This window comes from Anomalospiza imberbis, chromosome 7 (assembly GCF_031753505.1).
Source record: "Anomalospiza imberbis isolate Cuckoo-Finch-1a 21T00152 chromosome 7, ASM3175350v1, whole genome shotgun sequence".
Lineage (NCBI taxonomy): Eukaryota > Metazoa > Chordata > Aves > Passeriformes > Viduidae > Anomalospiza > Anomalospiza imberbis.
In genome coordinates, this window is record NC_089687.1 from 37,228,668 (window position 1) to 37,242,894 (window position 14,227).

The following is a 14,227-nucleotide window of genomic DNA, read 5'->3' on the forward strand; positions in this document are numbered from 1 at the left end:
ATTCAAGGCTATTTGCCGCCCAAAAGAAGCTGGAGCAGCAATTAGGTCTGTTCTTGCTTCTGGCTCTCTTCCTTGGAAAAAGCAATTGCAGGACAAAGCAGAGGTTGTCTGAGGTGGAACAGAGGGAACGGCACTTGGAAAAGAAATGTGCCTGGAGGCAGCAGGCTTACATGGAGCTTCCTTCCCATGGGGCAGGAAGGTTCAGGAGTGAAGTCCAGTGGCTTTAAAGGCACCCAGCTAGGCCTTCAACACTACAAGACATTTTGGAGAGACTCAGAATGCTGTGGAATCTTTAGGAATGCTGGGGTTGGAGAGGTGGTACCCTCCACTGCGGACCAGGAGAGAGACTTCCCTGCAAACTCTCTATTCCCATTTTCCCTGCCTCCCTCACTGATCAGGTAGCACTTGCAGATCACACTTTGATAACATCTAATTTTTCTCATTTAAAATCTCTCTGAATGTTTTGGATTAATCCCATTTTTAAACCAAAGAACAATGTAGGCAGCCCCACCATGGATCTCTAACTTAATTCTTCACATCCGAAGTTACGGCCCCTGACCTGACCCAGGTTCAGCCACATTGTCACAGGTTTTAGATAGCTGAGCATTCTTGGGCTCCAATCTTTACTGTTGTGCCCCCCTGAGCAATCCTTCTGTTGCCCAATGTTCTGATAGCCAGGAGCGCCTGTAAATCTGCAAGTTGAGCTTTAAAATAATCCAAACCATGGTTGTGGAGCCTTGTTAGAAAATGTTAGCTCCTTAAATGTGTGTGTGTTTAGGGGAAAGTGTGTGAGTGGCATAAACACTGGATTTTGAGAGAAATCTTGAAATTACAGAAGTTTATTCCATACCTGGAATCCAGGGCGAATCAGGTAAGTTGTTGTTACACAACTCTGGCAACTGGTGGAGACAAAAGGAAAGGCTGAGAGAATTGGGATTGTTCAGCCTGGAGAAGAGAAGGCTCCAGGGTAACATTACTGACCCTTCCAGGTCCTGAAGGGAACCTACAGGAAAGATGGAGAGAGACTATTTACAAGGGGTTGGAGTGACAGGACGGGGGAATGGCTTCCCAGTGCCACAGGGCAGGGTTAGATGGCATATGGGGAAGAAATTCTTATGCCAGGGTGGGGAGGCCCTGGCACAGCTGTGGCTGCCCCTGGATCCCTGGAAGTGTCTAAGGCCGGGTTGATGGGATTTGGAGCAATCTGGTCTGGTGGAAGATGTCCTTGACCATGGCAGAAGGGATTGGGATGAGATGAGCTTTAAGAACCCTTCCAGCCCAAACCGTTCTGGGATTTTGTGATCTACTCTGAGGTTGATGCATGCATCAGCCTGCTGAGCTCAAGGAATCTCTGGGATTCTACTACAGATTCTACTGGGATTCTACTACAGCAGTAGTATTTGTTTATTTATTTATTTTGGCGGTGACACCGGTGCTGTTGGGAGTCTGGTCAGTCTTACAGCTCTCATCATGGGACAAGTCCATGAGCAGCCTTTGGGCTTGGGGAGGGTCATGTTTGGTCTTTCTGGCCCTGGAAATCCGAACTGCTATGCCTCTCCTTTTCTGTTGGGGCGTTTCTTTTCACAGAATCACTTAGGTTGGAAAAGACTTCTGAGATGGAGTCCATTTCCTGCATTCCTGCCGACTGAGCCTCACGTAAGGGTACACTTGCTCCTGGTTTTCCTCTTTTATTCCTGAGGTTGTGACAGTTGGACACATTAGAAAGGGAATTTCCAGGTCTGGCAGTGGGGAAGGCGTTAAGGTGAGTAATGGGATGTTGAGCTGACTGCCGGGAAGGGAGCAGAGTGGGGAGTACTGCGTGGATTTGAGTAACAAAAAAGGTCATCAGAGTTCCTGCTGTGCCGAAAATTTGCTTTAGAGATGGACTTGATTTGCAGATAGGCATTAAACTCACCTACTGTGTGATGGAAAATTACTGCCCTCACATTCTCTCTTTGTCCTGTTGTAATCCTAAATAGTCGGAGAGATGTTTATCCATGCTGTTAATGTGTAGTAATGGGATTGCTATTTTAAAAATCGATACAAATCTCACACTAAAAAAGAAAGGCTTAAAGATTAGTCTGTCAAGAGCTGTCTTAATAGATCTGTCTGACATTTGAGACACTTTCCCCAAAAGTACTCTTTCAGTTTCAAATTACTTCTTAAATGTTGCTGCCTGCAGATTCCAGGCCAGCTAATACAAGTTGTCAGAGTGAAAACCTTTCTCTGCAGCTTCAGAGAAGCTGGAAATCACAAATGTTTTCATTCTTTTTTTCATTTGATCAAGAATGTGTTTGCCTCCTAAAATAGGGAGCAGCGGTTTCAAAAACATTCTTTACTTTTGTGGTTTCAGCCATCTGGTAGGCTGGAGACGCTGGACAGGTGGGGATGATGGGGAAGTTCAGAACGGATCTTTCTAATACTGCCACTTGCAGTGTGTGAAAAGCTGAATGGTGCTGACTCGATTGAGACTCCTTTTTGAAATGCAAAAAATTGCTAGCAGATGGTATATGCATTTACAGTCTAGGTAATTGAAGCTGGCTTTAATATCCTTTTCATATTTTAACAGTATTCCATACCCTTCTCATTTCCTTCCACAGCTCTGGGTGGAATGTCTCTGGTCCTCCTCTGTCAGTGTACTCACAGCCTTCCTGATTCTGACTCTTAAAGGCCTGTTAATTAGCAATGATTGCAGTTATTCATCAAATTCAGGTCCATGTCTTTGTGGGATGTGTGTCCTGGGGAGAGCCTGAGACCATAAAACGTTCCTAGTGCCAATAAGCTGCAGACTTGCAAATCTTTGGAGAATTACTGCTGCTGTTGCTCTCTCCAAGACTTAGCACTGCCCTGAGAAGTACAAGACTTTGCTTCAGGGCCATGTTTGACTTCTCTTCATCTCAACATCTACTGCACTTTCCACTCTCACGCGGGGAGGAACAAGGAACTGGCACAATTACCCCGCTCCCTGTGGAGCCCACAGCATCAGTGACAAGCAGGGAGATAAATGGAGCACATCGAGAGGTGACAGACATTCACTGCTGCAGCTGCGTGGTTCTGCACTCGTTTGGAGGTTCTTTCTGAGACTGGGCAGGATTTCCTGCAATATATCAGGATGTTTTGTCCTTAATTCAGCATTTTGTGGAGAGTGGCTATAAAGTTCTGCTTGCCGTAGGATCTGTCTGACACGGCTGCCAGATCTAGGCTTTCCCAAATAACCTGTAATCCCAATTATTTTCTTTAAAGTCTTCACAGCATACAGCTCTTGCCATAAAGATTCCACAATCTCTTTGAGGTCCTCAAACTCTAATCAACATAGAACTGGGTGTGCAAAATTTTTGTAGTGATGGTGAGAAAATCACAAATCAGGGGTGTTTGGTGGCAAGTGCAGTGAAGCAGTAAAGAGGAGGTTTAGCTTCAGATGTCTTCAGGGAAGCAAGGGTGAAACCTTGGAAAATTTGGCCATCTTTGAAAGATTTGCAGTTGTAAAGAAAGGCCCATTGCGTTGCCATTACTCTGATTCAGAAATAGTTATCTAAAATTAGTCTTGAACTGGTAAATGTCTCTCCTCTCCCAGGTAACAAGTGGCAGGACCAGAGAAAATGCCCTCGGGTTGCCCCAGGGAAGGTTCAGGTTGGATATTAGGAAGGATTTCTTCCCGAAAGGGTTGTCTGGCATTGGAGCAGGTTGCCCAGGGAAGTGGTGGAGTCACCATCCCTAGAAGTGTTCAAAACAATGCAGTCTTGATGCTTAAAGACACCATTTAGTGCTAGGTTAATGGTTGGACTTGATGTTCTTAGAGGGCTTTTCTAACCTTTGTAAACACCCGTTTAAAACCTCTCTCTGCCTTGAAAAGCCCAGACAGCGTCAGCCTTGCCTTATCTACATTTTAAAGCATTTTTGAGTTCACAAACTTGCTGTAGGGTTTGACATCCTGGAAGGTAACTTTAAATCTTATTTACCTATAGGCAAATCTGCCCTCAGGCAGACCAAGGCCAAGCCTAAAAGCCTTAATCCTTGGTATTGCACATAGGGAGGTTAAACCTGGCAAAATTTTGCTCCTGTTTTGTAGGGTTTATTTATAGCCGGTGTTCCTCTCCACCACTTTTCCAAGGCTCCTCATTCCCATTAGTCTCGCCCAGTAGCTGGTTTTTAGGGACACACACCATTGCTGCCTCATGCTGATCTTGCTGGAAGTGGTGCCTGTGGTGTCTGAGCAGGCCATCTGTGAAAAATGCATATTTTATGATTGGCTTTTCGCAAATATTAAATTGAATACTATATGTATTATGTTATATTGATTAGAAGTGCTGTAGTAACATTTTAATAATATAGTAAATGTAGTTTTGTAATTGAAATTAAGCTTTAGTAGTTAAAATAGAAAATATGTGTGTGTGGTATTCTTTTTGCTCAAGAGAAGGAGAAGATAATCAAGAAATTCTTCACACAGAGATAACAATTACAAAAACCCCTAAATCTTCCAGAGGAGAGGAATTTATGGCTTTCTTTATCAACAAAAAACCGAACTTCTCCAAACTCGACTTAGACTTCAAGGCGCCTGGGATTAACAGGAATTTCTTAACAAGTACCGGACGAATTTCTTGTTTTAAATAAAAAATATGCATATTCATGAAGTGCTTTGTGTATGCAACAGGTTACCCCTCTTAAGGGGGGAATTCTCTTTTATCGGGGTCCTTCTCCTGGCTCACTTTTGTCCAGAAAGAGGTACCCAGCCCGGGCTGTAACTTTTTGCTGCTATTGTCTCTTTAATTGTCCTAACTCTAATTGTTTATTCTTTATTACTATACTTGTATTATTTTTTTTTTCCATTTTATTTTTATTAAACTTTTATAAATTTTTAAAACAAGTGATTGGCGTTTATTACACCATCCATCCGCGGGACTGGCAGGGCCTGTTCCTTGTCAGTATCTTCATGGTGGATTTGTCAGGTCCAGGTGGATTTGACTCTGTTTCTTTGTGGTTTCTTCCTTTTCCCCTCAGAATTCTCAACTGACAGAGTCCCCAGTCAGATAACCTTGCTGGAGTAAATATTCTCCCACTCTCACTCCCGCCCTCATCAACTGATGTGCCTACTGTGGGGATGAAGATATTTGCATTTTTTTAGTCCCCATCTTGGTCGCATTTTCCAGCTGATACTTTTTTCCACTGCTTTTTCCAGGCTGTGCTTCCAGCTGGGACTAAGGCTGGTGTCAGCACAGAACCCAGTGAGCTATTCTAGCCTCACTGCAAGCCAGGACAGCTACAGCACAGAATAAAGTAAGTACACTCAAACATTCTCGCTGTCCTTAGGAGGAAACTTCTGCTTCTGGGATTTTGAGTGGTCTTTAACCTTGTGAACAAAATATTTTGGGCAAAGAATGAGTGAATGCTTTGCATTGCTCTTGTGCTAAGCATATTGGAAAAAAGGCAAGCAGATGATCAAAACATGAGAGACTTTCACTGGAAAAAGTCCAAGCCTTACAGAAATGGATATTCTGGAAGCAGGACTAAAGGGTTCTAGAGACCTTTATGGGTCAATGGTACCTGTTCAGGCAGGGAGAATGAGACAGGTTTGTGGTCCTCTTTGTGCAGCTGGCTGTGACTCCAGGGAGACTCTGGTTTGGGTCAAAATGATGCTCTGTGTCCTCCACTGCTGCATGTGAAATCTGGGGGGTCTCCCAGAAGCAGAAGCTCTCCAGAAGTTGAACTCCAGACAAGTCATGCACTTCCCCTTTGTGCCTGACCTTGGGCTTGTGCTGTTCTTGCCCTCAAAGTCAATCAAAGCCTCCCCAGACACCAAGCTCCTTGTGCACTTGGGAAAGCAATGAAATGTGTAAGTGAGTGGATCAAATTCATGGTTTACTCTAAATCATTTATCTTTCATTTTAATGCTGTGTGATGGACATAAAATCAAGTTGATAAACTACCCCTTATAAAGAACGCACTGCTCGGTGTTTTTAAGCACATAGGCTTGACAGCAGCAGCTGATTAATAATTAATTAAAATAATGGTCAGGGAAAGAAATATAACTTTGCCAATCTATAATTACTTGGAAGCTTCTTCATACATTTTCCATGAGAGTCTTTTCCTTGTAAGACTCTGAAAGAGTATGTTTAGTGTTTTTTTTTTGCTTTCAACTATGGTTTTCAGCGGATATTGACTGAAACAGCATCTTAATCAGTCTGACCTCAGCCTCCAGGGGATTTTTTTCCATTGACTCCATCTCTTCCTCCTCTCCTCTCCCTGTGTGCTGAAATTCTTGTCAGAGCTGCTAACTCTGTTACCTTTAGTGCTTCCTTTTTAAAGACTCTTTAGCTCAAAACTTTACCTGCACAATTCTCATTTTGGGGTGGAGGAGGGAGGGACAGCCAGTTCTTGCTGACTGTGACCCGAGCTAAATTTCTTGGAAGCAGTTTCCTCCCATCCTCCTACTTTTCTCAAACTGATTTTCCAGCAGCAGCTGTGCTGAGAACAAATTTTTAAGTAATGCAAAGCATTTTAGAACCTTCAAGGATTGGGGTCTTCTGTGTGAAGACCACTCAAAATGGATAATTCAGCTGGGTTTTCCTGGGTTTTCCTACCTCAAACCTGGAGTGTGGTTGTTTTACTTTTTGCCTGTGAATTTGGCAAGGGTTCTTGTGTTGTTTTCGTCTCTGAATTCTCTGACACTTAATTTTTCATTGCTTCCTATTTCAGCAATTGAATCCAGCTTTTTAATTTCAAAACTCAAAGGTGTCCTTGGCCTCCCATTCCCATGTTGTTTCTAGAAAGCAACTTGTTCAGAGTGCTCTGGGGTGAATGTCACAGCTCACTTGATTTCCAACCACACTTTCCAGCTGAACATTTCTCCTGGCACTGTCTTAATATTATCTCCATGGGATTGATGATTCACTATTTCTGTCCCTATTTCTTCTGTGGCAGCAGGAAAACAGAAACCAACAGGACTTGTACATGTTATCTCTCAGCCTGTTCAGGGATTGGAAACAGGCAGCATATTCCTGAAAGCTGAAGGGTTTTTCCATAGCTTAGCTAGAGGTTTGTTAATGCCTGACTGCATGTTTTTGGTCCCCTCCCAGGTAAATCCTGTCCTAGGTGAATAAAATGTCCTGGAATCTTCTTGGTTGGTAAGTACCTTAAATATCATCTAGTTCCAACTCCAATGCCCAAGGAGAGCTTGAGATGGAAATGTGCTGTGGGATCTTCATTGTATTTGCAACTTCCTGATGTGGGAATGTGGAGAGAAAATGGATCCAGGCGTGTCCGAGGTGTGCAGGAATGGGGCACTGCACACAAGCTGGAGCAAAGGAATAAGCAGGAGAGCAGCCTGGGATAGTGGAATGTTGGAACCCTGGTTTCTGAGAATTCTGGACTTTCTGTGCTGACAGGCACTGACCCCCAAGAGAACACTGCATTTGACCTGAGGCTGTGGAGAAGGCTTCCAAAATGGAGTGATAGAACTGGGATTGTGGCTGTGTAGCTTGAATAGAAGTGTGTGATATCACAGGATGGGAAACCTAGAGTTTAAGGTTTTAGAATATAGTAATATATAGTAATATAAAGCTAAGATGGATATTTTAGGGCAGAGGCTGATCCTTCTTCTTCACCTTCTTCACCTTCTCCTTCACCTTCTTCTTCATGGGTTTGGTTGGTATTTTGTAATTGGACAGAAAAGTCCGCACTGCGGGACATGGGTGATTGCTTATTGGGTTAAAAGTGAAAATAATTTAGGTGTCATTTCTTAATTGGATAGTTTTTCCTTAAAAGACCTTGTAGAGATAGATACAGGGCCATTTTATAGCTTGTTAGTGAAATGCTGTAGAACTCACAACTTGTAAGACTGTAATACAGATAAGAATTAATAAACATCTGAGTCCAAACACAAAATACCATCTCGAGCGCTTTCAATTCCGACCCTGACCCAGGCAGAAAAAGAAGAAAGAAATGCAGTAATGGAAGGTGTTCCTGCTCAGGGCAGGGGTTTGGAACGAGATCGACTTTAAGGTCCCTTCCAACCTAAACCATTCTCAGATTTTCTTGTAGCAGAAAAAAAATCCACCTGAGGATTTTCAAGCACTAGAAAAGACTCTAGAGAGACTGTGGGATTTATGTTCCTTGAGCTCTTGAGTCACGTGTAGTTTAGTTCTGACTTATTTGGACCTCTAGAGGTACCTTCCCACTTACTCTGAAAACTCTGATTTCCATGGATTAAAGGCATTTTACCCAAGGTATCTTTGGATATCTGATTAGGTGTAGCTTTTTGGGGTGGGATAATCTACTGCCTGCTGCTGACACACACCATTATCCACACAGTGGTGTGAGACTGGAATGGAATGGATGTGCAAGGTTTGCATGTTACACCCAGCTCCCAGAGAATGGAGACTGAAATAGTCCCAAGCATATGTTTATTTTCACTGAATAGTAGATGAATTTGACAGCCTGTTATAGTCATATGGCTCTGTGGAAACAGATGTACTTCTTCACTGGAGGAGTTTCTGTGGATTAAATGAACATTTGAGAGCTTTTTCTTTGGTCTTACCACTTGTCTTTGTGCTGTATGGCTTTGATTTCTTGTATATGATCTTAGTGCATGCAAAATAGGCACAGGAAATTATGCATAAACTCTTCAAACAGAAAGATGAGATAGTTTGGCTGAATACTGAACTTTACAACAGCGAATGACAGCAGTTATTACTAAGGACAATACTCTGAATCTTGCAACAATATTACCATGAGCCTTGAAAAATTAATGAACTTGGTATTTTCCTTAAATATTCTAGCCATATTCAAATATACTTGATTATTGAAATGTGTCCTTCCTTTCCAACAAGGTGGTTTTCATGAAGTTTTGATGCAAAAGTGAAAATAATTTCATTTATTTATTGCTTTTAATTTGAAGTTTGTTTTAGTTTTGAAAGTTTTTGTTGCTGAGACTTCCCTGTGATTGTCATCAATTGGAATATTCTGGATTAATGCACATTTTTATTTTGATCCTAGCTAAATTCTAAGAAACCCATGGAGCTGTAGCTAAGATGTGAGCCTACTGCATTGAAACTGGTGGAAGCGAGTCTCCAGTTGACTGCTGTGTTAATTAGAGCATTCTTATTGCTTTTTCTTTGGGTTTGGGGTGGTTTTTTAGCTCATCTCAAGCATGCATCTCCTCTCCTCACCTCTCCTCATTTTTAAAGCTTGATGAACACTTTCTCAGAACATTTCCATCAAATAAAGTGCATAAAAGCCCGAGGTGCACAATTTCTAGTCACTCAACACTGATAAGCTGAAAATTACATAATTCTTTCTGGTGGCTTTTTTGAATTTTTTAAAAATTATTTTTAGGGCTTTTACAGAAAGAATCTGCCAATGTTCTGTTCCTACCTATTAATATTTCACACCAAAATGCACTTTCAGAGCCTTCTGGGCTGACATGCACATCGGAATGATTTCATTGTTCTTCAAATGCTCTCACACTGAAAGGAAATACAAGTGTCTGCATTTAGGAATGTAAATTGTGAAAAAGGGTTTTAAATGCTTGTGGACAGCAGGATGGGTGATGAGGGAGGGCAGGACCACAGCTCTCTGCTTTGTTGTATCCCCCTTTTCAAGGTTCCACAGCATTAGGTCTTTATCTCTGCAGGGTCACACTTAAATTTTCCAGGAGACTTTTGTCTTTCAGTGAGACTAGTTTGACACTCAGACTAGTCAGAAGGGCTTCTAATAGATATAAATTCCATTAAAAATCCCTTTTTGAACAGTTCCAACACCACTAATTTCCAAAATATTGCCATTTTGCACCAGCTTGTGTTCTCTTTTCTCTTTGGTGTGTCCTTTAGTGTGTCATTGCAGTCTTGATGGAATGTTCTGTTACATCCTTAGGTAAATGGCTAAAAACTGCTTTCAGTAATTAATATTAAATGAAAAATCCCTGTGACTTGAGCAGCTTGATGGAAACATGCCATTCCACAATATTTGCCATTCAAATGAGTAGGAGTCACTGGAGCTGGGATCTTCTATGAAACTTGGTTTGTGTCCAGCAGTGCACCTGCCCTCCTGAATGCAGAAGAAAGGAGGAACCAGAAAGTGTTGCCTGCAGACAGAGCTTGAGCAGCTGTCACCACAGAAAAGTGCTCTTTAGGCTTTTCCAAGATTTTTAAAGACCCAAACCCCAAAGAAGCTGTGCTGTCTGCACTTTTGTTGCCAAATTTCTATGTAACAGGACTTATCCCACCTCTGCTTTGGGTAGGACTCCGGTCTAGTTTGAGTAGTTTCGTTGACCGTGCTTGCACTGAGGAAAACCTTCTGTGGCTCCTCACTTTACTGTGCCTTCATGTAACCCAAAATTAGGACAACAAATTGCCTGTGTTATTATGGCACATAATTCTCTGTATTCCTCCTCAGGTTTGTTGTGCTCATGCTTGTTACGTTCGAGATGCTTCTGAGGATGAGGAGTGCTCAAATGTTATCTTGTAGTAGGTTCTGAATCCAAAATCCCAACATGAAGAAAGTGAGGAGCCACACACCAGCTGTTATCCCTGTTCAAGGTGGGCTTCTGCAGCTTGGATAAAAAGGGGAGAAGTGGATTTTTGTACAAGCAATAAAGGGGTGCAGAAGGCAGGTCATGCCCAGCAAATGAAATTCTGTGTGCAGCTGCCAGTTTCCTGCTCAGAAACGGGAGCAGTGTTAACAGCTTGCAGCCAAAGCAAGAGAAATCCAGAGGGATTCTGGGGATAGAAATGTTCTTTGTGAATCTCCGTGTAACGCTTTGTTTGAGCTGCTGTAATTAGTAAGTACCCTGGCTGTTCTACGACAGTGTTTGACATTTTGTTCTCTCTGGCAATCCATGGGGAGAGCTGAGATGAGGGAATGTTCATGATTAGCACTCAGCAGAGTAAGTATTAGTTTTTTTGCCTTTTTGATCCATCATGCTTTTAACTATTGGATTCTGTGGAGCCTAAGCTTTGAAACCCCACATATGAATCTCCAGTAAGACATTGCCTTGCAGCAGTGGGATAATAATTATAGAATCCCAGAATGGTTTGGGTTGGAAGGGATCTTAAAGCCCAACTTCTTCCACCTTGCCATGGGCAGGGACACCTTCCACTAGACCAGGTCATTACGTGTGCTCAAAGCTTAGCCAAAAAACCCCTTGCTCCTAAAAAGGGATTTCATGGCCAGTAATGGTGATCTCAGTGCTGTCAGCCAATGATGGTCTCCTTGGCATTAAAAATGTTGCTTGGTGTGGTGAACTGAGACTTGACTTAAAAAGGCACCCCCCACCCCAATCCTCAAAATAAAATACACTCTACAGGAGAGTTAATATATATTACACAGGGATATAGTGATAGGACAAGGGGAAGTGGTTTTAAAATGAGAGAAGAGAGATGCAGATGACATGACTGCAATAAATTCCTCCCTGTGAGGGTGGGCAGGCCCTGGCACAGGGTGCCCAGAGCTGCTGTGTGGCTGCCCCTGGATCCCTGGCAGTGTCCCAGGCCAGGTTGGACACTGGGGCTTGGAGCAGCCTGGGACAGTGGAAGGTGTCAGTGCCCATGGCAGGGGGTGGGATGGGATGGGCTCTTAGGTCCCTTTCAACCCAAACCATTCTGGGATTCTGTGATGTCACTTGATTTCACAGGTACCTTGTCAATTCTGCCTTCACCCGTAAAAAGCCCCTCTCAAGATTTCAGAGGTTCTGGGAGAGAAAGTGATTTCCTGCCAGCCACTGAATTCAATCCCATTGTACCTATTTTTGTGCACAGTGGGGGCTGCAGGGCTCAAATCCCTGTAGCTCTTCAGGTTAAGTTTTCCTTAAAGCTGCTCTCTGGCTTTATACTTCATTTTAAACAATCACAAGGCTTATTCAGATGCAGAATAAGCTTTTTTCTTCACAGTCTCTTCACTGCTCTCAATACAATGGAAAATATTTTTGTATCTATGTGAATTTCCACTTCTTAGTAATACAAGTGCTTGCTGCATTTTGATTCCTGCATAGATAGCAAGGATTCTGATCCTGAGGATGACAGCTTTTACTTTTTTTCACCAGAAAGACACAGAGCTCTTTGGCCTGGATCCACAACATCACCTTTTGGTTGTTCACAAATAGCTCTATCTAGTCCAAACCCAGAGTTACATAACTTCTGTGAACTGGGAGAGACGCAACGTGCTGTGTAGTTTGGCAAGTTCTCACTGAAATCTCTGCTGGAGTCAGCCCTGTTTTTGCTGAAATACAGTAAATATTAACATATTCCTGTAGATTTGGAATACCTGTATGTGTATTCTCAAAACAAGAATGCAGGAATGCTAGGAAGTGTGAATTATTGCCCTTGGAGATGCTCTTGTCTTTGGAAAATATTATCTTTACCCTAAAAACTTTCAGAGAGCGTTTTTGATTTATGTTTGGGATACCAAATTTCTTGCAAACCATAAAGCGGCCCCCCAAAAAATCTGTCTCTTTTCCAGGTTTGCTCTACCTAAGAGGACCAGGCAGAAGTGTTTGTTCCTCACCTGTGCACTAACATTTTTAAAGGAATAACTGAGCTCTCCATTTTATGTACTGGGTAGTCATTTTCTTGAGAGTTGCCAGCCAGGCAGGTTTCACAGGGCAGTGATTAAGGGACTATCTGCGGGTATAAAACACAGTAAAGATTCGTGTTCAGTACTTCAGGAATGTTGCTGTACACCATAGTGCTGCTGCTCATGAAAACTCTGCTTTAAGGAAACAGGGTGCCAGAAAATGCACAGGACCTATTTATTTCTGTCTCAGGTTTAGCTGCAAATCCTTGAAATCTGTTTTCTTTGTGTTCTTTAGGAGCAATGGATCACTGGATGTGTTCTGTCTTTCTCAACAGACATGTTTTAGGGAGCTGTTAGATGCTGCCATGTGGGGTGAAGCCCCTAAGTGATCATTCATGAAAATGCAGATGTGTATATGCCAAGGTAGTGTGAGATTTAAGACAAATAAACCTACCTTCCATCACGGAAGGAAAGATGACTCTGAGACTTAAAATCCTGAAATTATTTAGGTTTGAAGGGACCTCAAAGCTCAAATTTTCCACCCCCTTCCATGGGCAGGGACCCTTCCACTAGACCAGGTTGCTCCAAGCCCCTTCCAACCTGGCCTAAACTGATCCAAACTGAGTGACTGAAAGGCAGTAGAAGGTTTTCCAGAAGCAAATGGAGTAGCACTACTTTCTGCAAGGAAGGTGGCCTGGGAGCAATCCATCTCTCCATGGAGTCACTGAATAGCACAGCAACAGAAACTGATTTTACCTGAGAGAAAAGCTTTAAGTCAAAGGCAGGAGGAAACCAGATTACTCCATGCTGAGTGTCTAACAAAAAATTAAGAAACTGAGTCAGATTTTTGTTGAGTAAAAACACTTTTAAAATCCTCTGTTGCACTCAACAGCGCTTCAACAACCTTGTAATAAATTAGATTAATAGGTGTTGATTTTACAGCTGCTTCGTTATCTTCTGCTACATTAAAATCTACTTATTTATTCCCACAAGCGTTTTCTTTTACTCCTGGCTTTTTACTGGTGCTGTTGGTGCCGCAAACGAGCTGCGGAGTTTTCTGTTCCTGCAGTCCATGGGCAGCAGGTGGGACAAGCAACATCTCCCTTCCATACTACCTGCAGCTGCTCTTCCCCGCACCCTGCTGCAATTCAGCCTTCGTTAGGAAGTGGTGAAAAACTCTGCTGCTCCTCGCTCCCGGCATGATCCCTCCCTCCCTTAAAAGAAAGGCATGACACACATAAAGGTGGGGCTTTGCCCGCCCGAGTATTTCAGAGCCTTCCTCTCGCAGTCATGACTGCAGAAGGAGTCCTGGGGCATATTCTGGAGACTTTGGTAAGTCTGTGCTCCTGAATAAATCTTGGTTTTTCTGTCCTTGGGCGAACGTACTTTGAATTTGCTGAAGTTGTGGGAGCGGGTGCAGCCGAAGTTCGGCGACATCCTCTGCTGCTGGAGAGGTTTCACGTGAAGCCAGTTTCGGGAGTTGTTAATGCAAATAGCGGTTTCGTGTACCTAGGAGCTTCCTGAGAATGGAGCCGGCCTTGCTTTTTCAATCGCAGACAAGTTTCTAAAAGCCTCTTACTTTGTCTCTTTAGAAATAGATTTTTTTTTCTCTCTTTTTTAAGTTACCTCAGGCTTCAGATTTCCTTGGATATGCTCCTTGAATTGCCGTGGAAGTTGTAGTCTTACGCTTTAGAGGATTATTTTGGAGTTTATCCAGTGGTTA

The 14,227-nt window shown here is 42.8% G+C and overlaps 1 protein-coding gene across 3 annotated transcripts in view; it reads left to right on the forward strand.

Moving 5' to 3' along the window:
* The window catches only part of TRPM8 (transient receptor potential cation channel subfamily M member 8), a 78,270-nt gene that overhangs the window by 29,071 nt on the left and 34,972 nt on the right, over window positions 1-14,227 (forward strand). Inside the window, exon 3 of one of the 3 annotated variants that reach the window (XM_068196718.1) lies at window positions 13,727-13,836. The exons of the other annotated variants lie outside the window; for them this stretch is intronic. Within the exon in view, the coding sequence (XP_068052819.1) occupies window positions 13,795-13,836 (42 nt within the window). The 5' untranslated portion in view covers window positions 13,727-13,794. The remainder of the gene's footprint in view (window positions 1-13,726; window positions 13,837-14,227) is intronic. 3 annotated transcript variants of the gene reach the window in all.